The sequence below is a fragment of the Lagopus muta genome, chromosome 6 (assembly GCF_023343835.1).
Source record: "Lagopus muta isolate bLagMut1 chromosome 6, bLagMut1 primary, whole genome shotgun sequence".
Lineage (NCBI taxonomy): Eukaryota > Metazoa > Chordata > Aves > Galliformes > Phasianidae > Lagopus > Lagopus muta.
This window is the reverse complement of record NC_064438.1, coordinates 22,819,491-22,846,503: the sequence shown is the minus strand read 5'-3', so window position 1 is coordinate 22,846,503 and position 27,013 is coordinate 22,819,491. Positions and strand designations below refer to the sequence as shown.

Genomic DNA, 27,013 nt, shown 5'->3' with positions numbered 1-27,013 from the left:
TGTGTACTGTCTTTAAGAGCATTCCAGTTTTGAATAGAGTGACATCCAAGTGTTCCTTCTAATGCTGTATATCTCTGCCAACCCATCCTAATTATCATCTACAGGCCTTTGTAAGTGTAAGCTCTTCAGATCTATACTTCAGATGCTTCTCTAGTAACTGCTGTGTGCCTGAAGGAATTGTTGATGGACATACAGGAAGAAAAAAAAGTGGAAGTAAGAAAGGAGGTGGCAGGAGTTCATCTTACCATTCACTGTCAGGTTGAAATTAGAACTATCAAATTTGTCCTTGGTAGACACCTCACATCTGTACCCTCCTGCAAAAGTCATATTTGCTTCTATGACTTCCATTTCAAATATGTACACCTAGAACAGACACCAGTTTCTAAGTTAGAAAATGAAATGCTGAAGGAGAGAGAGAAAGAATACAACATTTTAAGGCATAAAAGCAAATAGACAAGTGATTAAATATTTTCATTTCCTTTTAGGATTAAGAACATCCCGATTGTGTAACACATTACTGTCATAAAAATTACATATTCCCAATTCAGTGAGAGCAGAAAAAAAAGAGTATGATTGGTATGGGTCTGTGAGAGAATATAATGTTATATTAGCAAACCATACTGATGCACCGGTGTGCGCAGTCATTACGTATGGTAACTTCTTGTACATTGGAAACAGCAGTAGAGCTTTCATTAAACAAATACAGCCTCTATCCAAAACATGTGCAGTACATTTAAAAATTCAGCAAAATCGGTGGCTCTTTTATTCGTGTGCAACTGTGTTCTGTTGCCTCCAGAAGAGGGTGGTAGTGCTTCATATAGCATACGGGATGAGACTCTCCTATGTTTCTCTTGTGTCTCCCGGACATTTTTGTGGAAGAAATTGCTTAGCTACTTAAATTAGTCTAGAGAAAATTAAATTCCAACATAAATAGCAGAATGCTTAATCTGTGTAGAAATATGACAGATCATATGTAAATATGTCTGATTTATTGTTTTCTCTTAAATATAATCAGAATTTATTACTTGAGAGGAAGGTAAAATATTCTGCTTAAGAATACTTCCCCAGTCCTCTATGTATTTTCTCACCATAGATAAAGTAAACAAAAGAGTCTGAATGTAGTGCTTGTCTCTTATCTGCATGGTCAAAATATGGACGTGCAAGCATAAATATAACATTGTGTGGAGCTTTGGGTACTTCAATATTAAAACATTTCCTGATAATTTTATATTTTCCCCACATAAAAAATTAATATATACAAGGCTAAGAATCTTATGCTATCAATTGCACCTTGTTGTTTCTGTCATAGCTGTCACGCAGCTGGAGATGTTTCCCCACTTTGCTTGCAAGGTCCATCCACTTTCCTTTGAACCATTTCACTGACGGTTTCTTTAGCAGACTCTCACCTGCAACTTTGGCAGTGAACATGATGTTTCCACCTTGTAAGGCAAGTAGGATAAAATAAGATTATGAGCAATGTTATTTTGTTTAGTCTATCTTTTACGTCACTGCAGTAATCCCTTAGTAGAGAGATAAACAATCAGGCAGAAGGTGCAGTTTGCAACTTAGATTTTGTACTCACCAACAGTAACTTCTCCATCCTGAGGTCGTGTCACAAAGAGCCCAATAGGGTCTACAGGCTCTTCTGGTTGAGCCTCAGCAGGTGGAACTGCATCAAACAAAAGAGTTACTAGTTAGGACTTCCTGCATCAGCTTCTGTTATGACCTATACATTAAATTTAAGTCATTTCAAAATGTCTCAGTATGTTTCTTCTGATTCTGAGATTCATTATTCTCTGTCATCTAATACTAGCACTCTCCTGGTGTCTACCTCACTTACTGCAAGGATTTCCTGTTCCAGTTCTTCCCTTCTGTTGTGTATCACGCTTAAAATAACAGCAGTAGTTCTTTATTACCTTCTGGGTTTTGGTTGCTTTCTACCGGTGGAGCAGGCAACTCTGAGGCAGCTGGGGCAGGAGAAGCTTCAGCAGGAGGAACTGGCTCACTCTTTTCTGCAAATGAATGTAAACCTAAATTAGAGAATGCTTTCTTTCTGAATAAATCTTCTATGTTTTCTAGAACTTAGAATATTTGCTGTTAGGACAAAGTGCCTACTGGCAGCTGGATGGTGAGGCTCTTTGCTGAGGTGGGAAAGAGCTAATATCTGAATTTTTTAATTCTACATTCTTGATATGAATGAAACTTGTCAGCTGATGCTTAGTTCTATTTTAGCCTCAGTTATAGAAAAAATAGAAAAAAGTAATGAAAAGTGATGCATTTATAATCTTTATGAAGGCTTTGCTTTTTCATGAGATTTCACTTCGTTCTGTGTGTGAATGTAATGCCCTAAACACAGCGGAGCCAGTAGTTTACGAGAAGATCTAGACACTATTTGCAATAGTGTCAGGGAGATTCCTTCTGTCATTTGCTGCTCTGGGAATTTATGTCCCCTGAGTTAAAATACGATCTTACAGACAAATTCAGGCGAATTCATTTGGTGAAGTAGAGAAGGTAGAAATATTTGAGCACAGAAATGTTTGAAGAAGAAGCAACTATGACAGAGGAAGGGAAGTAGAATTTCTTGAACTTATCCAGTTGCTGAAATATTTTTTTCCCTCCTGGGTAGCAAAGAAACTTCCAAAGGGCCTTGCTTATCCCTCACTTAAGTCCCATGTGCAGTTTCTCATCGATTTGCAGTGTCTTTACCACCAGAGGAATCTGGCAATGTTGTGCCAGAGAATAATGGCTGTGTCTGGACAGGTGACGAGACAGTTTCTGCAGTTTTGATAATGAAAAGCTGAAATGATTTTTGTTTACGAAAATAATAATGATTAATCCAGTTGTTCTTTACAATTTAATCTTAATTAAGATCTGAAAAAACCAAGACAAAATGAGAACATACCATGATGGGTCAACCCCACTCTCAGAAAATGTATGCCTTTTACACTGTAAATCTGTATCTTAAGAGAGAAGTGTGATTTTTAGCTTTTGTTAGAGAGTACCCCTTTGGATCTAGTCCAATTTTAACTCAATTTTTACTGTAATGAACTAAGTTATCCTAACTGTGGAGATATATATCTTATAACTTAGATGTGTAACTATTTAGAAAAGGCTTATTTTGAGGCACTGGCATATGACAAACACAGGAAAGTTGTCTCATTTTGGCATCCTCATATCTCTGCTACCAATTTATGTTTATAAAAGGCACAGATCTTTAAGACCACAATTCCAACTCCAAATTCAGTAACTCTGCTATTTGAGGCTCTCTACATGTAGCGGGTTCTATCTGGAACTAACTTAAAAGATAGTGAAAACCACACAACTAGTATAATGTGTACCTTTTTATTTTGTCAGTGAGAAAGCCAGCAAGAATATGCTGTTATATGCTCTGACAACTGTTAAATTGTCCTAATCCATATGAGGATTAGCCCTTCCTCATAATCTGTCATGCACTGTTGTTGGAACGGGATATCTTGTCTTCTGTTAAATGTTTGTGTCTTTTCAGCTGACCAAACGAACTCACTAACATCATGATACAGTTGCTGCTTCTTTTTTCTTTTTTTCTTTCTTTTTTTTTTTGTCAGAAAGCATCAGAAATATCAGAAAGCAAAGTACTGGAAGTGCAGAATGGAGGCTAAAAGTTTTGGAGGAAAAGAAAGGGATTAGAAATATTTCAAAGTTGAGTGGCTTTATCTACCCATGAAAGCCTGGGGAAGTTTTTCCATTTCTCATCCAACTGTTCCTTTAATGCACACAGAAAAAGTAGTGATAGGTGATAAATACTGCTTACATTGCTCCAATAGTAATGCCTCCTGTTTATTTCAATGGAAACTACAACAGACACAAAGAACACAATGACTTTGTTTGACAGTGCAAACTCTAAGCTACAAAAAGAAAATATTTTTCAGCACTGTTAGTTATGCACTTTTTGCCAGCAGTGAACAAGAGCCTGCACACCATCCTCATAAAAATCTGCACCAGCAGAGGTGACCACTGCTGAAATACACCACTCACTGCCTCACTGTGCTAACACTTACTGTTGAGTCTCTATAAATGTTCAGCAAGTGTTGATGAATGCCAGTGGGTGCTGTTTTTTTCTGTAGAGAGGAATTTAATGACACACCTTTCCTTTATACAGACCTCATGGCAGATGCCATTTTCTCGGTCTGCCCTTCTGATGCCATCTGTCACACAGCAACAAAATGAAATTCTGGTGGGAAGGTTTAACTGCTGCTGCCATCATCTGCCTCTGACATCATGGGCCATCATAACATATGAGGCATTACTTTCAAAGCAACCTTTGTTGCTTTGAACGTTACTTATTGTGCTCAAGTCACTCAAAAAATAAGAGCTTTTATTAGTGAGTTTGAGAACTCTGTAGGAACGTATGTGCGCCTTAAAGCGACTTGAAATTCTTTGTCAGTTACTACAATTTTGTATTTTAATGTAATCCTTAAGAAAAATATCAGACCTAAGATGCATGCATCTTAGTTTAGATTAGGCTAGACTTGTTTTGCTTTGCTTTTGATGGTGAATTGTAAAGAAGTGCATTGAGATTTCCTCTGTGATCTCAACTGTGGACTTCTGTCATTGGAAATGGGTGTCTGAGCCACAGGAAATGTGTTCCTTAGCTAAATATTGAGTATATTTTGGAAACCTTACTGCAGCTTCAAATCACATGGCAGAACATATGTATTGCTGCTAGAGAAATTTTTCTTTAAGTTAATGCCTTCAGCCTCGTTTATGAATTTTGAATGTGAGACTAGAAGTAATGATGAAATAGAATTGTTTAGCAAACAGTATACCTGGTTCTTTGACCTTCAGTTCAAATTTGACCTTGGAAGTTCCAGCTATTACAGCATATGTCACATCGTCGTCTTTTCCTACGTTATTGATTGTCAGTGAATGCTTGTTTCCTTCTGCCTTGATAGTGTATTTCTCACTGTTGGTAATTTCTGTGCCAGCTCGCTGCCATTTCACCTTGATGCCGGTTTTCTCTGTCTCTGCTTCAAACACAGCTGTGCTTCCGGCTGTCACCTCTGTCGTCTTCGGCTTCTTGGTAAATGCAGAAACTAAAAAAAGAGAGAGGGCTCACTAAAATCTGTTTTGCAATTGTGGTGTATCTGGTGTAGTCAGCTGTTGTGGCTGCAACAGCTGTCTCCTTTCTCTCCCATCTGCCCCTGCAAGATATAAATTATAACACTTTCCACGGGGAAGCTGTGGAATTGTCTCTGTATTTACTCAGTTCTATTTCTGACTGAGATTTCTCCATATTGTCATGAAACAAAATGTAATGGATAGCAAACTCATCTTGCTGTCCGTCTTACTTTCTACTGTACTGAGCTCTGAGTTTTTCATGAGTGTTTATGACAAGATGGTACGATATGTATTTTTACTTACAAAGCTCTCTATGTTAATTTATGTAGTCTTGCTTAGAAATAGGAATGCACTTTTTGGTTGTGATCCAGTGCTTGTCTAATACTGTTGCTAAAAAGAATCAGGATCCTTTCCTCTAACAAAGCTGCAGTTAGCATAGTAGTAACCTGCGTCCTGATACACCACTATAAATTAATGCTTCCTTTTCAGTATTTCTGTTTTGCCTGATCAAGTCTTCTATAGTGGCAAGAGATTCATGTTCCAATGATGGCCTTTTAATTTTATCCCAGCTTAATAGTATAAAGTGTTGTTTGTATTCAAACTCAGTATATGAAATACAGTAAGTACAGTGTTAAAGTGCTTGCCTATGTAACTCTATGACAGCTAGTTTTCTAATGAAATTACAAAGTGGATGAAAATATTTCTTCTGTCTTAAGGAGTGCTTTTGATGATCATAATGAAAAATAATTAAATTACTAATACATGGGATGAACATGCATAAGCCAAATAACGTTTTGTCTCATATGCAATCAAAGTAGCACAATAGGTGGGAATTTGAAAGCAAGCTGTGTATTCTTCAATGCTGGATTTTAATGAGGTAACCTACTTTACTATTTCCCTTGCCCTGAATTATTCATTTAGATTTTCTATTTTGAAACAAACTTTTCATTTTCATGTTTTCATCTTAATTAACTCTGTTATCTTTTGCTAATCGCCCCTCACTATACCTAAATATACCAGTATGAAGATGTTATTTTATACTGTGTAAATATTGGTATTTTATACAGAATAAGTGCATAAAAATACCTTTAATTAACACTGATTCATGCATTAAATGTTTCTTGTGTATAGTTAGTCATCTTTTTATTGACTTATCCTTTTATAATCATGCTTTTATGTAATATTATTAATTCTATCATATCTGTGACCTCTGCAGCAAATTACCTGTAGCTCTATTACTTGGGCAGCAGTAACTTTCCTAAACACCAGAATGATAGTTATAGTTAGCCTTAAGCTTTTGATTCTACTTTGTAAAAATGAAGAGAACACAGCATGGAAGGATATATTTTTTAAAGAAGTTGTTCATACTCATGTTCAAACAGATGCTTTAGTCAGCATAAGTGGTATGTTACTAATAATACCATCTGCACAAAATCTCCATTCCTGTACCATATGCTAGACTAAGTAACTTAACTGACCTCAGTAGGGTTACACCAGCAAAGATTTCATCTGGTGCCATTTGGACTGTTGTCATAATACAAGGCACTCTTCTGGCATTGCTTTGCAAAGAATTTAAAGATGCTTAAGCATCAAATAAAGTGACTTGCAAATAATATCAGAATTTAGGATGTAATATATTTTACTTTTCTTTGTTATGTGAAGTCCTAAAATATGTTTTTCTTTCTTTTTTTTCCCTCTATTTTCTTTCGTTCTATAATCTCATGAGAAAACAGATCTATTTTGCACTAAGCCTATAGCAGCCTCAAATGAGCTCCTTTTGGATTCTGCATGTGTGTGAAGTTTCCTCTGGGAATGGAATATCTCTGCATCCATTTACTTGATTTCAGGCCTGCAAGTGATATAATTGCTCTTAAAATAATATAGTACTATAAAGTACTATGCTTTAGCATAATACTCAGATGCTTGTTATCAATTGCACATCCTTTGATGGAGTACTGCACTTCAGTATATATTGCCACACCAGAGTGTACTTTGATGCAGTGTGTCACTATGACTAGATGTGTGAGTGCTGTTGTAGACTGCAACTCTAATGCAAGGAACTGGAAAAATAATTAAAGTTGTCCATGCAGCCACACAGTGCAGAGCCAAGTGAGTTCTGGGACTCACTCCTGAAACACTCCAGCTAACCATTAGCTGGCTTCTCTCCCTGTGACTCTGGAGATACAGTGGCAAATTGGCCTTTCTCGTTCTCCATGTGCTATCATCATCACTCTTCTATTTAAGCACAAAAGAATCTATAAATATATTAATTACTTAACAACAATGTGGCCTGCAAATGTTCTGCTCTCCAAATGGCAGTGTTTCAAGACATGCGCTCTTAGGTAGCTCAACAACAACAAAAAAATCACTGGACAGAACTATATTCACAGTGAGAAATCTCCACAGCCACAGCATATCTCTGACTTGAGGAAAATCCAAATAGTTAGGTGGAAGTTTACAAGTAATTCTCCCTGTCTTCTTTTTCTTTCCTTTCTCTGCCAAAAGACTAATTTATTTGGATTCCTGCTTCAAATGATTGTGAATATTTCCATTAAAGCATATAATTGGAAAGTACCAAGAACTTCCATGAGAATAAAGGAAGAACCATTCCTGTGTACCCACATTTTCACAGATAAAGGAGATTCTAAGAGCCTTTTTCTTGCAGCAGGTTTTAGAGTTGGTGAATGACATTGCCCGAAGTGGTGTCTCTCTGTATATGCATCTATGCTCCCTTTCCACTTCCACTGTTAATTGCATGCAAAGGAAAAGTAGGAATGTAGGGCTGAAGATTTTAATAGAAATTACTTTTTTGCAGAAGAGAAGCTGCTAAACAAGCATGTGCTGGAAATTCCATCCTTTTCCATTCTGGGGGGAAAATGGGCAGCTTAGCAGAAGGAGCAGTGAGAGATCATCTGTTCTCAGTCCCGTCTCCTCCCAGGTGTCTGCTTCTTTAGGTAACAAATGTATCTGACTTCCAGATATTTTTTCCCTCATGCAATCACAGCAGACTCATCTAGCTATTGCCTCATCAGGAATGACTCAAAATGTCACAATTTAAAGCTTTTTGTCCTGAGAGCATTGCTTTTTCCTGCTTTTGTCAAAAACACGTTTCCTTGGAAATCTCTCTCACTTCAACATTTGGCTTCTACCCAAGCTGTGTCTCTCTAAGTTTCACGTATCTATTTGCTATTCAAAACATTCTTGAACACTACCATTACAAGCCTGTGGAAAATCCAGTAGCTGTGACACCTCTCATGTGATGTTGTGGAATATCTACACCTCTTGTGCCTGTCAGGCCCTGACAGATGTCAGGCACTGTCACATGCTTACCCAGACTGCTGTCTAGCATGTGCTGAGCAGCCATTGGGTTGAAGCACATGATAACTTAGTAGCCAACTCCTCTGCCTGCTGTTTTTTCACTTCCCTGCTTCCATGAGATTCTAACCCACACAGTATGAAGGGAGAGAGTGGAGACATTTATGCTAACAATATAGCAGTGCTGGATAAGGGGAAGAGATGCATGTGAGTTACCAGACCTGTTTTTCCCAGGAATTGTTGAAGGGAAGGTGAATTGTAAGTGCTGTGGATGTTTGTGTGGGGTTGGTTTATTATTTTGAGTGGGGGGGAGAATGGAGCTGGAATTGCTTTAGGAAATTAACTTTCCTCCTCATTTGTCATATCCCAGACTTTCCTACAATACTAGTGTCATAATGTGAAGAATTTCGTGTAACTTCTTTAATCAGCAAATTTCTGCTCATGACAGAATAGGAAGCAGGCTCCATGTGGTCTGAAATAGTCTTGTGGGAATCTGTTTATACCTCATGCAGCTCCTACTACAAGTTGCTCATGGCAGCAATCCTTTAGGAGTGCTGTAACAACTGTAGAAGGCTCTGGACACATCCACCATACAATTATCTATGTCATAGAATCATTACAGTTGGCAAAGGCCTCTAAAATCATCTAGTTGAACTAGTCCATCCCCACCATGCCCACTAAATGGTGCCCCCAAGTGTCACATCTACACTTTTGTCGAAAAACTCTGGGGACAGTGACTTCACCACCTCCCTGAGCAGCCTGTCCCAATACTTGGTCACTCTTCTGGAAATTAACTTTTCCTAATATCCAACCGGAACTTCCTATGGCTTGAAGCCATTACCTTTCGTTGTATCACTGGGAAAACAGGTCCACCCTCCTCCCTCATCACAGCCTCCTTTTGGGGAGTTGCAGAGAACAATAAAGTCTCCCCTGAGACTCTTCTTCTCCAAATTAAACAGTTTCAGTTCCTTCAGCTGCCCCTCATAAGACTTGTGCTCCAGACCCTTCATCAGCTTTGTTGCACCTCTCTAGACACTCTTCAGAGCCTCCATGTCCTTCTTGTAACAAGGAACCTAAAACTGCACACAGTATTCAAGGTGAGGCCTCGCCAGTGCCAAGGGCAGTGGGAAAGCTCCCTTATAATTTCTGAATTCAAAGTACACGTGAGGTACCTGAAATCAAAGAAATGTGGGTTTCAAAGGAGTGGTTTTATCTAGATAGAACGATGAAGTGCCATCCTGCTGTGGTTTTTGTTTTTAAATTTTATCTTGCTTTTTAGACCAGTAGCTCTGACTTGAACTTTTGATCACTCACGATGGAGGAGAGTCAAGCACTTAAGAAAAACATTTGTTAGAATTAGCCTTTGAAATAATAGTTCTGTCTTTCTGAAATAAAATCTGTTAAATATATTAATATTAAACAGGAGAACCTAATATATATGGTTGATGAGTTAATTTACTTTACATGCTGTTTAATTTATATCCAGATTTTTATATGGGCAACATTGATTGAATATTAAAAGATAGCATTAGCTTTTGGAGTTTCCCTAATTTGTTAAGGCTTCATGTTGAAAATGTGTCTTTTTTTCAGTGCCTACACTTGGCATCAAGCTTTTCTTTTATACCATTTGTTCTTTCATTGAGATAAAAGCCAAACTGTGAATAAACAGACTTCAGTAACGGAGCTCGTAAATTCCTCACAGAGGAACTATATAAAGATGCTGTGCATTCCTCAGTCAGGACCTAAGTGGCTTCTTGCAATTACAAGCTTAATCATTCCTTGATCCAAAAGCTATTGAGCTACTCAATCTTATCATTCCTTGCCTACTTCAGCAGCTGAGACTGTAAATTCCTGTAATATGAGCAACAGGCAAGAAATAGTTTCACTAACCAGTCATTTCTCTCTCTCTATGCACTCATCACACTTGCTGTAAAATGCGAATAATAATACTGATCTTGCTTTGAACTTTGAATTAAGAAAAAAAACAAATAGCCCTATGTAAATTGTTACTGATTTTTGAATTCCTGTAGCACACAGAAGTTCATTATTGTGGACCAATATTTTAGCACTGAGCAGTACTTTACCACGCTAACTTCTTAAAAATGTAGGAGGAGGAGCTATGTTCCAACTAAAATTCCATAGGCAGCTCTTCATTATGCAATGTTGTATATTACTATGGAATGACATACATCTATCTGTATTTATAGCCAAAGTGTTTTTAGACCTTTGAGAAAATTTCCTAATCTGAGCTTCAAAATCTGGATTCTTCAACCTATAAAATGCATAAATGAAACGTCATTCATTTTCAGAGAGGGTGAGTAATGCCACAGTTCTTTTCTTCCTGATTTAGTAATGCACACATTTCCCATTAACTGCAATTTATCTGCTACGTTTTTCCTTTCATTGTTGCAACATCATGTTAGGGAAATGGTTTGGGTTTTTTTTTTTAACCTTTGTAAGTTTTCACAACAATGAAAAGACCTAAATTTTCCAAAAGGCCAGCATTTGAACAGAGATCAACTCTGAAATGTTAAAGACATAGAGAAAGGAACATAATGCTTCTGCAGTGGAAAAGTAATGTTCTTCAATATTTGATAGTTTGCTCTGACAGGTGAATGCCGTTGCTCTAGAGGAATATGTCAACTCTCTGGAAAATGCCACCATTTCTTTGGGTGTTGCATAAAGAAGTGGGACTGTCTCATCCTGCAGTGTTTCAGCTAGACAATTTAAAGAAAAAGAACATCACTTGGGAAGTCCACTTTTTTTAGTTTATTTATCTGTTTATGCATGTTGAAAGGCTTATTAGAAGAGCAAAATATAGCCAGAATATCCTTAATCATTCTCTGGCATGAAGCATTTTCCCTTACCTGTGGGTGAGATGCCCTAATTTCAGTAATAAAAGCTAAAGATCTCCTAGGTTTCTTCAGTAGTCTAACTTAGAAATAACGACTTGTCCAAGTATGAACTGTTAGGTGCTTATCCAGCCCTCTTGAGATTATGCTTGATATTATCCCGTCTTGAACTGTATAAACAACATGAAATAGAAAACCAAAGGGATTAATGTCTCTTGGGAGAAAGAGAAAATCCTCCCAAGAAGTTATGAGGCATGTGACTGTTTCTGTCTCAGTCAGAGGGTAATAAGAGCTTTCCCTCCCCTGCTGTGATAATCACAGTTTGGACTGCTTTGTTCACAAGAACTGCGGAGGAGTGGTGATGTTAGACACCTGTTAGGTTTCTTTCCTCTGGAAAAGTAAACTGGAACAAAGTTTATCTTCACTGTTAGCTAGTCAAGGTGGGCATCTTCACAGTCAGAGAAGTTGCTTCTCATCCTCAGAAGCTAAAAATGATAGTTTATAGATATGATGCCTAGAAAATCACCTTGTCAAATTTTGCCTAATATAACCTGCTGTGTATCTTTTTGGTAGCATTGCCAGTCACAAGCATCAGACGTTTTAATGAATCTCAGAAGTCAGGTGGCTTTAAGAATAGATTATGATTATGATTATGATTATTATTTCAACTGCTGAACCTTTACAAGCATATGTTTTTAAGGTTTCTTTTGTAGTTATAATGTCTGGTGTATACTTATTTTTGTATAAGCTTCTACGTCCACCTGATTTCAGAAATTGCATCTTGAAGAATATCAAAGGAAGTTATAGAGATAGAGTTGAGGTATTGGTGACACTGCTGCCACTTTAAAGTTGTTCTGAGGGAACATAAAGAGTCCTGAAATTAATCATGCTTTAGAGTTTAGCATTTCTTAATGCAGGATACAGGTTAGGTCTGTGCTCTGTCCCTCTGGCAGTGGCCAATTCCATATATTCTGGCCAAAATGAAAGTTCTTAACAACTGTAAGCTCATTTGTTGGGGGTGAGCACAACAGATTTTCCCACTGACCAGTCTAATATGAGTCTGATGCCTTTGTACTTTGCAAAGTACAAAGGCCTACATAAATATGTATTAGCAGTAATTATTGGCTAATTTTGAAAACTGTATGTTATTAAAAAAGCATCCATTTTGTACATCCAAGTCATAGTGGTGCTGTGTATACTAGTATCATTTCAATGAAATGAGTATCTTGCTCTAAAGGAGAAGAGTTCTAGATTTAGCTCATTTTTTTTCCAGCCCTATGATTGGGTACGTGCATACTTATCCAGTGATCATAATTTCAGCTTTTGACATCTTTTTTTTCCAGAATTAGGAGTGTTTTGTTTTCACAACTGAGATCTCTCTCTACTCACACTGGAGCTGAACTTTTCCTGCCTCTGCTCCCCAGTCTTTCTTTCTCCTCCTCAGACAGACAGATATTTTGTACCTTACCCTATACATTTCCTTCCTTTTTTACCTACTTGGGCAACTTCTGAATGATTCCCTATTTCTCAGTTATGAATTAGGAATGTCCTAAATCTGGTTTGTTTTTTTTTTTTTCTGATGTTTTTCTAGTGAGGTAGAACTTACACTGGACTCTATTCTGTCCTTGACTTTCTGGAAGTAGCTAGTTATCTTCTGTCTCAACAGAAGATGATGAAGGAAGGTAAATGAAAGGAAATATGCATGTATTCTTTAAAGTGCAGTGCCTCCTTTTTTCCTAGAGCTCTGCTGTCACTGACTGGAAGAAGTAGAAAGTGTAGCCTCTGAGCCAGGTGCCATTTGTTTTCATTTTCACAAAGATTTCACAACAGATAACATCAGCATTTGCCAATCACACTTCCTGGAAAGTATCAGGATAAAAAAAAAAAAAAAGAAACTGGGAGACTTTTATACTGCCCAGTTGGCCAAGAGAGAGGCAAGATTTTTTCACAGCCTAAGGGTTACTGGAGAAGAAATAATAAATGAAAGGAAACTGAGTGTTAAAGTATTAAACTTCTGTTCCCTCCTTGTCCAAATTCTTTGGATACAATTCTGTAACTGAGGGTTGCCAAATTAGTTCCTGATTTCACTATAAGAAAACATCTTTTTATAAAATAAACTCTCTTTTATGTCTTTTTCCTCTCTTTTTTTTCCTAAGGTATCTCTCTTTTTTTTTTTTTTTTTTTTTTTTTTTTTTTTTTTTTCTTCTTTTTCCTGGCATACAGAAGCTACTCAGAATTTTCTGTTTCAAGCTGTTTTCAGCTTTTGTTTGTTAGTCATGATCCTTACCTGCTTTCTTTGCAGGCTCCGGCATCTTCACTTTCTGATGAAGCTCCCAGTTGATTCTAGAATCTAGAAAGCAGAGTCCGAGCTAAACAGAAACAAGACTGCAGGGCTTTTGAGACCCCCAAAAGAAGCACTCGGTGGAAGCCCCCATCCTGCTCCTCCCCCTCGAATCTCCACCGTTGTCAACTACAGCATTTTATCAGTAGCAGGGCACACTTGACAGGCTACATCAGCCAGGATAAATATAGCCAAGTTCCAGGAGCCAGAGAACTCAAAACGCGTAAGGCTGGCTACCACTGATCTGTTAGTGCAAACTAAGCATGGTCTGATGCTGCACATGCTTCCCATACACATTACATTAAGAATTCTTACACTGCCATGTTTATAGCACAGGATCTGGTAATTACCTATTGCAAGTATATAGCTACTTGCTTTCTTGCTACTTTGCTATTGTTATAGTTGAGTCAGAACCAAACAGCCTTTCACAGACCTTTTTTCTTTATCTATTCTTCTCTACTGAAGACTGTAGACCTAAATGCAAACTTCCTTGAAAGAACTTTTTCAGACATTTATACTTTACTGACATTGCAGTCACAACTAGAAAGTGTGACACTACTTAAATAGTTTCAGTCCTCTCTCCCCATCCACCCACTTGACCTGCAGTATGCGTTACTTGAAAATTTACCATTTTTTCTTTTTTAAAGCACCATTTTGAAAGTGGCTCCAGGGTTTCATTTACATACTTCTAGAAGTTTTAATTCCGTTCAAAACAAAAGAAACAAAAGCACAGATCAGGGGAAATTTCACCAGGATATTGTTCTCATATTGCCATTTTGTGCTTCAGTTGTTACTTCTTATTTTTTCATTCACCTAGCAAAACAGCAACCATAGACAAACATCCCTGTACTATCTTGGTGTGTCCATTCTCTGTCTCTGTTGCCTGTCTCATTTTTAGTTTGTCATTGAAACTCTGTAGGCCAAGTATTTAGCATATTTTAGCTGCCACTAGTACTGAAAAAAAAAAAAAATTGAAAAAAAAAAACACAATGTGGTTTTCAGTTTTTACACTTCTACTAACTTGTAAAAATCTCTGTCTGAAGGTACTCAGCTTTTGGCAGGAAGCGCAGAATAGACAAGTGTGCATACATAGCACAGCGTTCACTGTATTTCATGTTTGTTCTTCACATCTGAATCTCTGGGTAGGCTGATAGGACAAACAAGACGCAGAAAATAACTGCTGCTACTCCTCTCCTGATTCTGGAACAAGTACTTCTCTTCCCCTGAAGGAATTTTTTACATATGAGTAAGGAAGATGAGCACCATGTGACCTATGTACATTTTCCATTGCTTCTGTTTGTAACGGAGCAGAAATTATCATGATATGTTTTGACATACTGTCCTGTGCCTGAGGCGCTTCACTGGGAATCAGAAGATGTAGGCTATCAGCTTTGGCTTGAAGTCTTTCAAGGGACTTGTGTCCCACAGTATGAAAAATCTGTCACTCAACTGCTGAAGATCATTATTCTTTCCTTTAATATTTCTCCCCATTAGGGAACTGGCATTAAACCTTCTTCTCACCAGAGCTGATCCCCAGCATGCTCTTGGAATAACAGCAAAATCCCTTCTGGAAAGAGGCCTGTCAGACACTGGAGGCCATGGAGGGCAGAACTAACGTGAACTGACAGCAGTAGAAAGAAAAAAGCTGTGCAGATTATCTAGAGATGGACTGCAATCAGAGCCACATTTTTTCTCAACTAATTTGCCTCTCTAGTGTGTCCTTGAGATGATGTTTACAAGGGAAATTAGCGGTCACTTCTGCAAAACTTAAAACATGAACCTCTTGTAATTGCTTTCAGAATATGCTTAACTTTCTTAGGAATCACTTTGACTCAATAAGTTAGTTTCACTATTTCATCCTTTCTCAATCACGTATTAGCAAATAATGATTTTTATTGAAATTCTGTATGTTATGTTGTAAAGTGGTTGTACTGATAAAATATGTAGTAGGCTGAAGTGTTTTCTTCAATCTGGATTCAAAATATTGTTCAAATCATCAGTATTTTTTCAGTTAGCACTGTAGGCCTTTATTAACGTGAACTAAAATAGTGTAAGTGGAAATAAACCCATTTGCATGGGTTTAAAGGAAATGTGTACTTCAGTAGAGTACCTTTTAAATGCAGGCATCTAGTACTTATCTCATTCTCTAGGACCATATCTGTGGGTGTCCATTAAGAGGTACTTCAAAGCAAAACTGAGAGGCTTAGATTAATTAAATATGGGATAATTCTTATCTAACACAGATCTCGTCCTGAACAAAAGTAGGTATTGGCTATAAGTATATCTTGGTTATTTCTTTTAAATTCTTGGAAGTCTCAGTAATATTGAGTCACCTCAGTACTAATTTATTTCTAAAATGACATAATTAAGTCCTTGGACTTGATGTTTTACAATATCAATTCCTCTGTTGAAATATGCATTGTAGAAATATGAATTTCATTTTGAGTCTGAATTTTCTAACAAAACTTGAATATCCTCTTGTCTGGGAGAATGCAATTGCCATTCAATGTCTGAATGACAGCTTTTTTCCATGCTTTTGTCAGAGCACCCCTACTCTTTTACAGAGGTACAGCTGTGCAAAACACTTTTGTACCTGACTTTAGATACAGAAACATTTTCCTTCTTTTCCTGCTTTCTCACTGTGAGATATTTGTCTGCAAAACTCTCAGGCATGTGTCTGATGGCAGTGGGCATAGAGAGGATCATGTCCATCGCTGTCAGTGATGGCAGGTTCCTACTTCCTCTAGGGCAGATGGGACTTCATCCTGACACCGCATGGCCAGCAGATGAAATATGTTTGTATTTTTCTGTGGAAGTTTATGAGGTGGTCAGTGCTGTGTTTCTTTCCAGAAGACTTTCATTAGACTGAATTCTAAGGTGTGCGTTATTTGCGGATAGCATCCCAGAAGCTGTCCATGAGCGGTTATTGCCAAGGGAAGTGGAAAGAAGTTTATGCTAATCTGAATAATGAAATGTGATTGGATGTTAGGTCACTACCAAATATATGACCAGATTATGTAGCATTCCCACTGTGCATTAGAAGGAAATGCTAGGCAATGGACTATGTTAGATTGTGTTAGGCAGTGTTTCTTTATTAATGCTGGGAGTGGCACGTGCGAGATTTCATCCCAGTGGTGATCACATAAATAGGTGTCATGGAGTTACTAGATCAATCTATGCATGTGACAAGGGGGCAGTAGGTCTTTGGGCCCCCTCCGGCCCCACAGAATGGGAAGAGAAAGGGAAAAGGGATAGGAAGATGGGAGCTGGGCTCAAGGAAGGAAAAAAACAGTGGCAACGATCTATGGAGGAAAACTTATTTTACTAACTATGATATTGGAATGCAAGATAACACAATATAATAAAATCTAATTGAGATTGAGACTGATAAATCAAATAAGATAGGAGAGAGAGTTCCTGAGACAAGTCAAACCTGAAAAGCTTGGAACGGCTAGGAAAGCAGCCTCCAGTACTCACTGCCAGGCAGTAAGAAATCACCCCACCCGGAAGGGCCAGATCCCATGACTTCTCTAATGTACAGGGATAGGTACCTGGAATTGGAGCATTAACACTTTAACTACCAGTACACTATATGATGTTATGATGTGGAATACTGGAAACTAAAGAACATAAAACCATGATATTCCACCCCTTATTCTACATCACTACATCATGCTTAATATATATACATATATACAAATCTTAATATATATACGTATATACAAATAAACAATGATTAAAATGCATTACACACACATGTCTATATACATATATATACATAGAATTTCTGACTGCAGTACCTTGTGGTACACACTGAACATCCCTATCTTTCTGCATTACCCACCAAGTGGACCCTGGTCCCTGGTCAAAAATTACCACAAAGAGGTTTGCCCTTTCCAGAAGCTGGAAGGACCCAAACAGCTTTTCCTAACATGCTCTTTAAATGTACAATGGGGACTTTATCTCCCTGTACGGTATGTAGAGAGCTGAACTGCGTAGGACCATCACGATTGATAGATCCTCTGGTATTGACTAACCAGGTGGCTTCTGCCAAATGCTTCTCCCAGTGCTTAAATGTTCCGCCACCCATTGTTTTCAGCATAGTTTTTAACAACCCATTTTATCATTCAGTTTTACCAGAGGCTGGTACATGCTAGAGAATATGATAAATCCACTCAATGCCATGATCTTTGGCCCAAGTACTAACAAGAGAGTTTTTGAAATGAGTCCCATTATCTGTCTCAATCCTTTCTGGGGTGCCATGTCACCACAGTACTTATTTCTCAAGATCCAAAATGGTGTTTTGGGCGGTAGCATGGGGTATTGCATATGTTTCAAGCCACCTGGTGGTTGCCTCCACCATGGTAAGCACGTAACACTTACCACTGGAACATCACGGCAAGGTGATACAATCAACCTGCCATGCCTCCCCATATTTGTACTTTTGCCATTGCCCTTCCCCCCAGAAACCTTTCGTCCTCTTGGCTTGATTAATTATGGCACATGTTTCACAGTCATGAGTAACCTGTGCAGTAGTGTCCATAGTTAAGCCCACCCCTAGGTCTCTAGCCCGTATACATGCTGTATCTCTTCCCTGACGGCCTGAGGTCTCATGGGCCCACCACGCTAGAAATAATTCACCCTTGTTCTGCCAGTCCAGGTCTACTGGAGCCACCTCAATTCTGGTAGCTCAGTCTACCTGATGGTTATTTTGCTGTTCTTCAGTAGCCCGACTCTTGGGCACATGAGCATCTACATGGCGCACCTTTACAACCATATTCTTTATTCGGACAGCAATATCTTTCCACAGTTCAGCAGCCCAAATAGGTTTACCCCTTCTCTGTCAGTTATTTTGTTCCCGCTGCTGTAACCACCCCCATAAGGCATTTGCCACCATCCATGAGTCAGTATAAAGATAAAGCATTGGCCACCTCTCCCATTCAGCAACATCTAAGGCCAGTTGGACAGCCTTTACCTCTGCAAATTGGCTTGATACACCTTTCCCTTCAGTGGCCTCTGCAACTTGTTGTGTGGGGCTTCACACAGCAGCTTTCCATCTGCGATGCTTTCCCACAATACGACACGATCCATCTGTGAATAGGGCAAACTTCTTTTCATTTTCTGGTAGTTCATTGTATGGTGGGGCCTCTTTATCTCACGATACTTCTTCTCCTGATGATGTTCCAAACTTTTTACCTTCAGCATCCCAGTGGTGATCACATAAATAGGTTTATACTGTTTTGTGCTCTCTCCTCTTATTTATCACAGATACGTAGATATTTTTTAGACTTATAATGCTATGGGCATTCGTAAGCTCTTGGGAACCATTTCCCATTGCTTTTCACGTTTCACAAATTTTATATATGAATATATATATGTCTAAATAAATATTTCTTACTTATTGTGATTAGTATTTTCTTTTATCAGTGAATTTTTCACCTATGAAAACGCCAGACATTTTATTTCCTGAAGATATCTTTGCTCAGGATATCTTTTTTTTTCTTTTTTTTTTTTTCTGTTCCAGATCCTTCTTACTATAGATTCTTTTCTTTTCTTTTCTTTTTGTAAACATTTAGTGGTATAGATTTAATTCAGTAAACTACAGAAGGACATGAGTGCTAATAAACGTGGTCTTATTTTCTGAATATTTGTGCGCTCAAAACTGGCATATTTAATTTGAATGCTGCTGGTTGTTCTCCATAAATACTTCTCAGGATTCAAAATCAAGGTTAATCTTGGGAAGTTAATTTACTTCTTCCAGGTTGAAGGGAGCCATAGAATGAGTTCATCTGATATGAGGAAATAATCCTATTCCACAATTACATATTTGCAATTTTTGTGATTTAAATGGTATTATTTTAAAATAGTGTCAGCTTGTCCAAGGCAGGGCAAAATAAAGTTTTCTCTGAAATTACACTTGTGGTTACCAGGTGGCAGCATTGCAGTGATAATAATTCTTTCTAGCATTTTCTACATTATACTTATTTATTTAGGTAATCGCTTTTAATAACAAAACTGCAATGCAAATGAATTATCTGGTAGTGGTGTCTGGTCCAAAATAGATCCATTTGTGTGGTGGATCGTGAAGAGCGTTTATCGGTGCACCACAAAACTCGGCGATCTTTTAGAAAGTGCATGAAGTTTCCTCCTGTATTCAAATGAAACTGATGTAAAGCATAACAAATCGGAATATAATAAACGGCTTTGGAACTTTGCTGTAAAAGTGAATGAGAGGGAAAATGATGTCCTTTCTTGTCTAAGGGATTATCTGACAAGGCTGAAATTATTTTTCCCCGCCTCAGACTGTGACTTTCCTCATGCGTTTCAAAATCAGGTTTAAAAATGACAGTAATAAATGGCCTGTAGTGAAAGACCATGTGATTTATCTTCCTGATTTTTAATAGCAGCAGCACAAAACACTAAAAATTTGTTGTTTATAGACAAAGTTAGCAGCACATCCTTCTAGTAAAACTACCTAATTTCCCATGGAAAGATTATTTTTTTGGATAGATACAGCTTTGCCCATATTTAGCTATTCAGGCAGAAAATACATATATGTTGCCCATCTACTTGGGGCTTGTTCTGCTTTTAGTTTCTGTTATTTTGATTATTTCTCATCTCTTTCTGTTTATTTGTCTATCTGCCTCTTAGTTTTGTGAAGATAACCGGCTCATTTATCCAGCAGATTCTTAGGAAGAGGTAGATATAATTAACTTGCAGCTCCAGCAGCTGCAGATCTGTAGGGACAGTTGAATTATCTGTGTGCAGAGCACAGGTCCAACACTGAAGTGCTACAACCCAGCCAGTGTTTCCTTTGTGCTTTTGGAACACGGAGCTCGGAGGAGCACTGTGCAGGGTGCTTGACCTCCCTGGTGGAACTACAGTCCACAATGCTTTGCCAGGTCAGGGTAATGCTGACCCTGCTTGACTGAGCTTGCTTCTGCCCACCCATTTTATGTCCCATATTTTGAATCTTTCTGGATATTTGACAGTTAAGCAACTGTCATTTCAGGGATGTACTTCTGACTGGCTTCATACTACTCAATATGGAACTGATTTGCTCCATATTCTGGATTGTAGAAAAAGATGCAATTTACACATGCTAAGATTCTTAAATCATCTTCTGAAAGTGCTGTGACTGTATCAGTGGTGGTCCAGGTAGGATTCAGAAGGATTTTCTCTGCATTATCTCTGGATTGTTGTGGGTCTCAGGCTGGATCCATATGAACTAAGAACAAACAGTATGTATGTCTTGTGTTCCAGATGACATTTCTCTCCAGCACATGAATGAAGGGGAGAGAATTGGACCTTCAGAAAGGGAAGGGGACAGACCACCTAGAGTGGGACAAGGAAATAAAAACAGGTGATGGAAGGGTGTGGGTTGTGAGAAGAAATATGAGGTTTGAGGCTGTGGGAGGGGTTTGAAATAGATCTCAAAAGACAGGAATATTGAATGGTAGTATAACTGAGTACAAACTGGAGGGAGGAGAACTGGGAGTCAGTAGGCGATGAGACTGAAACTGTAAGAGGATGTGGGATGGCAAAGCTATAAATATCTGAACAAATACAAGGGCTACTCTGAAAATAATGCCTCCTCTTTTATTATTTTGGCCCACGATGTAGGAGATAGACATTGGTGATATGGTGACACGGCAGTAGAGATTGAAACTTTCAGTCAATATTCTGTCATATTTTGTTGTTGTATGACAGATGGAAGCAGAGGGGCAGTCTGAAAAAGATGGTTTCTGATATGGAAGTGTATATGAAACAAAGATGTGAAATTGAATTATGGAAAAAAAATTTACCCATTGATATTCATTGATGCTGCTGAGTAGTTAGGAACACCATGCAATGAATATGAGCACAGTGAGGTGGTGGGAATTTGTTTCAGCAGGGGCGACAGTGTAATGAAAGACAAGTCACTTTCCCAACAACCATGTCCAGCTGTCACACCATGAAATGAAGATCGTCTCATTGAGTTCATCTGTGCAAATTGTTAGATTACAACCAGAGAGCTGTATACAGTGCTGAATATCAGTTTTAATGCATTGGAAACAATGGTGGCAGCATTGTAATATCACAAAGTTTGCACCATGAATGCTCACATAAGAACAGAAAGAACAGCATATGCAAATTTGTCAGAGCCCATTGAACCAATATGAGGCTGAGTGACAATTCCCTGGATTACATTATTATTAGTTATGAGATAATGGTGTCAACACTAGGAGCCAGAATTAAAATGACAGTCCTTGGCAGCTGAAGTGATGTGCACGGTCTTTTGGGACTGGGAAGGGATGATTCTTCTGGATTTCCTAGAACCTGGGCAAATAATCAATTCTGCCAACTACGTCATGATGCTGACTAACCTGAATTCTCAGACTTCCAGAGTCAGACCAGAGAGGAAAACAACTTTCCTCTTGCAACATGATGATGCCAGGCCCCATATCAGTTTGAAGACCGTAGAGCACATTGCCAATCTTGATTGGGCTGTCCTACCACATCCTATGTATAATCCAAACTTGACAGCTTCTGACTTCCACATGATCAGGCTGATGAAAGATGAACTGCACGGGCAACATTCTCCTAGTAAAAAAGTGACCACTGCAGCTGTGAAACAGTGGATCACCTCCACTGGTGTAGATTTTTATGAGGGTGGTGTGCAGGCTCTTGTTGATTGCTGGCAAAAATGAATAGCTAATGGTGGTGACTATGCTGAAAAACTGTACTTTGTAGCTGAGAATTTGCTCTGTTGAATAGCGTTATTGTGCTTTTTGTATCTGTTGTAGTTTCAATTGAAATAAATAGGAGAAATCAATTTTGGAGCAAATTATATATATTGGAATTGAGAACCATTTGCATAATGAGAAGATGATTGTGGCAAGTGTGAGAAAAGTTGACTTGAGAGGAAGAAATCAGACTAGCTGGACATTGAAGTAAAACAGCAAATAAATATTGAGGTGTTCAGTGGCTGGGTCTAAAGAAGGAGAAAGCCTAAAAGAACAGATGGGATTTGGTAACTTGGAATGGCTGAGAAAGGAACAGGGTACAGTGTTGTGGGTGTGAAAAACTGAAAGAGGGCATGTCTAAAGAAGAATTTTAGAACTTTATTTCTAACTGTAAGTGCTCAAAATTCAGAAAGTTAGTGAGTTAAACCTAAAAAACCCAAACTGATTTGTATACACAAATGGCCAGCTCAGCATCCAGACATTCTTTGCTTTGCATAAAGCAAAGGTGTCAGGGTATTCTGCACGAAGGCATTGGTGGTCAAAGGGCTTCTCACAGGACGAGCACTAAAGCACTGCTACTGAGGACTTGAAACAAATACTCAGAGGGAGCCCTTAAAGCACAGAAACTGCATTCCTTCCTACCACAAAGCCGCTTCCCCAATCCTTTGCATAACCTTGGTCTCCTCAGCACCTCCTCCCACCCTTCCTTCTGCTCTACCACCTCCTGCTAAAGCTTATCTGCTCTACCACATCCTCATTCTCCTCCTGTCCATAGAGTGGTTTTCTTATTCTCACGTAGTGCTTTGGCTCCCCAGTAGTAAAAAGTAATACTGTGGGGAAGTGAAGGCATAAAGAAGGGGGATGTGGCTGTAAGAATGGAGGGAGTGGAAAGAGACAGAATGGAAAGATAATTGCCCTGAGAAACTTGATCTAATAGGCCTGTTTTGGGTATGGGCTTGGATGAAATCACGTCCAGAGCTCCCTTCCAAAACAAGTTCTCTGTGCTTCTCTGTGGTGATCTGAGAGGTTGTGTGGGAAATAAATGGGGCTAGATGACTTATGAGAAAGAGAGACATAGATGAGTTATGAGAAACAATATAAAGATGAATATATTCAGCCTACTGCTGTATCCATCTTCTTTGAAAGAAGTTTACATCTCCCAGCTCTTGGAATTGGACTCTGATGACCTGAGCTGCATGCAGACCTCCCTAATACCACAGGCTCAACTGAACCAACGAAATTGAAACATGCAAATTCGTTGGGGAGGAAAGATGAAACTTAGTGCTAGCTATGCTACAATTGCCTCAAAGAGTAATGTTCTTTGTTTGTAAGACTAGTACTTTCATTGGAGTATTTTTTGTTTATTATAAGCTTTACGTTTTTAGTGTTTTAGTTATTTAGATGTCAATGTTCAGATGTCAGACACCTCTCCTGTAATAAAAGGTCGAGGGAGTTGGGACTGTTTAGCTTGAGGAAGAGAAGGCTCCAGGAAGACCTCATTGCGATCTTCCAGTACTTGAAAGGAACTTACAAGCGGGAAGGGCACCAACTTTTTACAAAGATAGTGGCAAGCACAACAAATGTGGGACTGTGGGCAACATTTTCCTAGCAACAGTGCAGTCACAGCAGCTGTGAAACAGTGGGTCACCTCCACTACTGCAGTTTTTTATGTGCATGGTACACAGGCTCCTGCTCATTGCTGGTGAAAATGCATACCTAATGATGGCTGTAACTATGTTTAAAAAAAAAAAGTGTTTTGTAGCTGAGAATGTGCTCTATTGAATAGTGTTATTGTGCTCTTTGTATCCATTGTAGTCTCCATGGAAACAAAAGGGACGCATTACTTTTGGAGCACCTTATGTACCTAAGAGTGGGATTCACAAGGAGCAGGTACTGTTCTGGGTTTGTTAAAGAAAAGTATTGATTAATGATGTTGTTATGTATGATGAACTCTCTGCTATGAATTTACAATATGTGGTGAAAGTATAGGCAAAATCAGGGGAGTAAACAAACTGAACTGAGTTGTCATATGATAGAGGTACTTGTTATGATGTTGGCACTCTATTATGAATTAAGCTTGATGATTATGAAGTGACTTTAGTTGTGCGGAGATTTGAACAAGGGGATAAAAATCTAGAATGATATGGCAAAAGAAAAAGATAAAAGGATACAGGTAGAAGAAGTAAGCTGGGGCAGGAGGTAACTGAGGGAAAAAAATCTGGAAGGTACAGAGCACAAACCCTGTTGAAATACAAAATGAGGATAAGTACAGATTATAATACTGTGGCAATATATGAATCTGAAAGTGAGGCTATGGAGATAAAAGGCAATGAAGGAGAAAGTAATAAAATATCAAATGTATTAGGGTTTGCATACATATGTATTTTTCAGGAAATTTTTGAGATGTGATAAATGTGGATCATCAGGTGGGAAATAAATAATAATACCTTTAACTGCAGTTCTTCCTGAGTAGCAACACAGAAGCTGACATATCTAAAATTCTCTTAGACTGCATAGAGCTAAAAAGGTAGCTCTCTGTGTATTGTTCTAAGCAGACTATCCCTTTGTACAACCATTGCAATTTTTCTATATTCTATAGCTTGAAGGGGAGCCTAAAGTATTTTGTAGGGCTCAGTATTTTGAATTTATCTCAGTAAACATTTTCTGAATAATATTGTTTCAGGAAAATGGATTAGGAACTGCTCAGCAGCTAATAAAGGTGATAGATTTCTTTAAAGGAGGTTGTAAACATTATGTATTAGTTGAACATCCAACTGTACTTTCTATAGTTTGAAAGCTTGCTTTGAAAGATATGATAATTTCTAACAGCAGTGGACTGCAAAATGTTCCAATAAATTTGTAATAATCGTAGGTCATCTGTACAGATTGATCTGACTTATTTATATTTTTCCAGCACCTCTTTTTGTCTGTCAATTGGCCTCTTTCAGACAAAAATGGTATTCATGCTTCTCTGGTACCAAACAAATGATTCTGTCACATTTATTTTTGGTATTTTTTCTCCAAAATAGCCAAAGAGTTTGCTTCTACGTGAAACTAAATGGTGCTAATCAGTCTGATTAGACAGCCTGCTATCCAGACCAGTGTGATTGGATGAGATACAAAGGGTACTGTGGTGGAGAAACATCATTTTGTCTCCTTCACAGCTGCTACACATGATTATTCAGACTCTTTATGCCACAGATGAAAAACCTAACCAGAAACAGATGGGGATTAAATATTTTTAGAAACAGTATTGCAAAGTATTAACAAGAGGAAGAGAAAAAGTTTGCAACTTTGGAGCCTAACGAATTTTTGAACCTGCTTGTTAAAGCATATTCAGTATTGTTTGTATAAATATTGTAATTCTTTCTTGTGGACAGAGCCAGTGTAAAATGCAAATTTTTCAGATCCAGCACAAGCTGCTCTAAAACGATATTTTAAAGTAACGTACAGGTCACAAATCACTTGTTTAAAGTTTCTTATCTTTTCTGATTATTTTAATTTCGTATAATTTCGTCATCATGTAATTGTCTTCAGTGTCAGATGCTAGAAAAACAGAAAATTTGGACTCTCAGATCTAAGAAGGCTTTTTGACAAGCTTGAAATACATTTAGTGACATCCTAAACATCTTCATGATTAACTCTTTAGTTAGGTCTGTTCAGTTATCATAGTTTTCCTGCTAGAGGAAATGATTCTTCTCCTCTGAATTACAGTGTCAAAAAATGATCAGTTCTGCTTTTCAACTGTGCTTTTGATAAGGACATTTTAATGAAGAATTAATCCTTCATTTTTCTAGAATATAAAACCTGCATGTGTGATAAGGGTAAATGTCTTTTATCTCTTTATAAAAGCAAGCCAGTGATGCAGAGTTGTCAAATGTACTAAGCAGAAAAGTCCTGATTTTCTAGCTCAGGATGAAGAAACCTCAAATGTGTCAGGGTTGAATACTGCTCTAGTCCTCTGAGGGCCACTTCAGGGTCTTGAGCTTCCATTCTAGAATTCCAATATGGATGCAGGTGAAGTTTATCCAAATCCTAGTTAGTGAGTATTTCATTATGTCCTATGGGAAGTAAATCATTACAGTATGATTTGAGAAAAAAAAAATTCTTAAATGGTTTCATAGGTTTTTTGAACCTATCACACGCTAACTGAATATAAAATATTTGACAAGGAGAATGTATTATTTTTTGATGAAGTACTGAAGTCCTCACCCATTTTTAACTCCCAGACAATTGCTGACACTGACTGATAGATTTCTTGTGTTCAAGAACTGTGAAGTAGAATTGTGAAGTATACATTGTGAAATTTGTAAAGAGCTGCTTTCTCACCGTAGCTCAGTGGTAACACCAGACTTTTCACTTCCACTGTGAGATTGTTACTGTATGTAAAGGCAACTACATTCAGATGTATCTTAGAGATCTCATGTCTGTAAGAAGTTCATCACTTTCAACTCTTTCTGGTTTCAGTGAGGAGTAAGTTCTGAAAACCTCCAAGTTAGCTATGTTACCAAATTAAGCCATCAACACTGTTTTGTTTGACAAGTTCTACTATTATTTAATATTAAATAAAACCTATTTCTTAATTTTATACCTATCTCATTTCATCTAATCTATTTCGGAATTCAGTTTCTCCTGAACAGTTTATTATTTCTTGTTACATTATCAAAACATACTTTTTTTCT

The 27,013-nt window shown here is 38.0% G+C and overlaps 1 protein-coding gene across 1 annotated transcript in view; it reads right to left on the bottom strand.

Moving 5' to 3' along the window:
• The window catches only part of MYBPC3 (myosin binding protein C3), a 58,215-nt gene extending 44,492 nt beyond the window's left edge, over nucleotides 1–13,723 (bottom strand). The window contains exons 1-6 of the mRNA XM_048949888.1: nucleotides 13,552–13,723; nucleotides 4,806–5,072; nucleotides 1,917–2,012; nucleotides 1,583–1,669; nucleotides 1,291–1,439; nucleotides 246–363 (exon numbers count right to left, since the gene is read on the bottom strand). Coding sequence (XP_048805845.1) covers nucleotides 246–363; nucleotides 1,291–1,439; nucleotides 1,583–1,669; nucleotides 1,917–2,012; nucleotides 4,806–5,072; nucleotides 13,552–13,576 — 742 coding nt within the window. The 5' untranslated portion in view covers nucleotides 13,577–13,723. The remainder of the gene's footprint in view (nucleotides 1–245; nucleotides 364–1,290; nucleotides 1,440–1,582; nucleotides 1,670–1,916; nucleotides 2,013–4,805; nucleotides 5,073–13,551) is intronic.
• Between the last annotated feature and the right edge of the window lie 13,290 nt (nucleotides 13,724–27,013).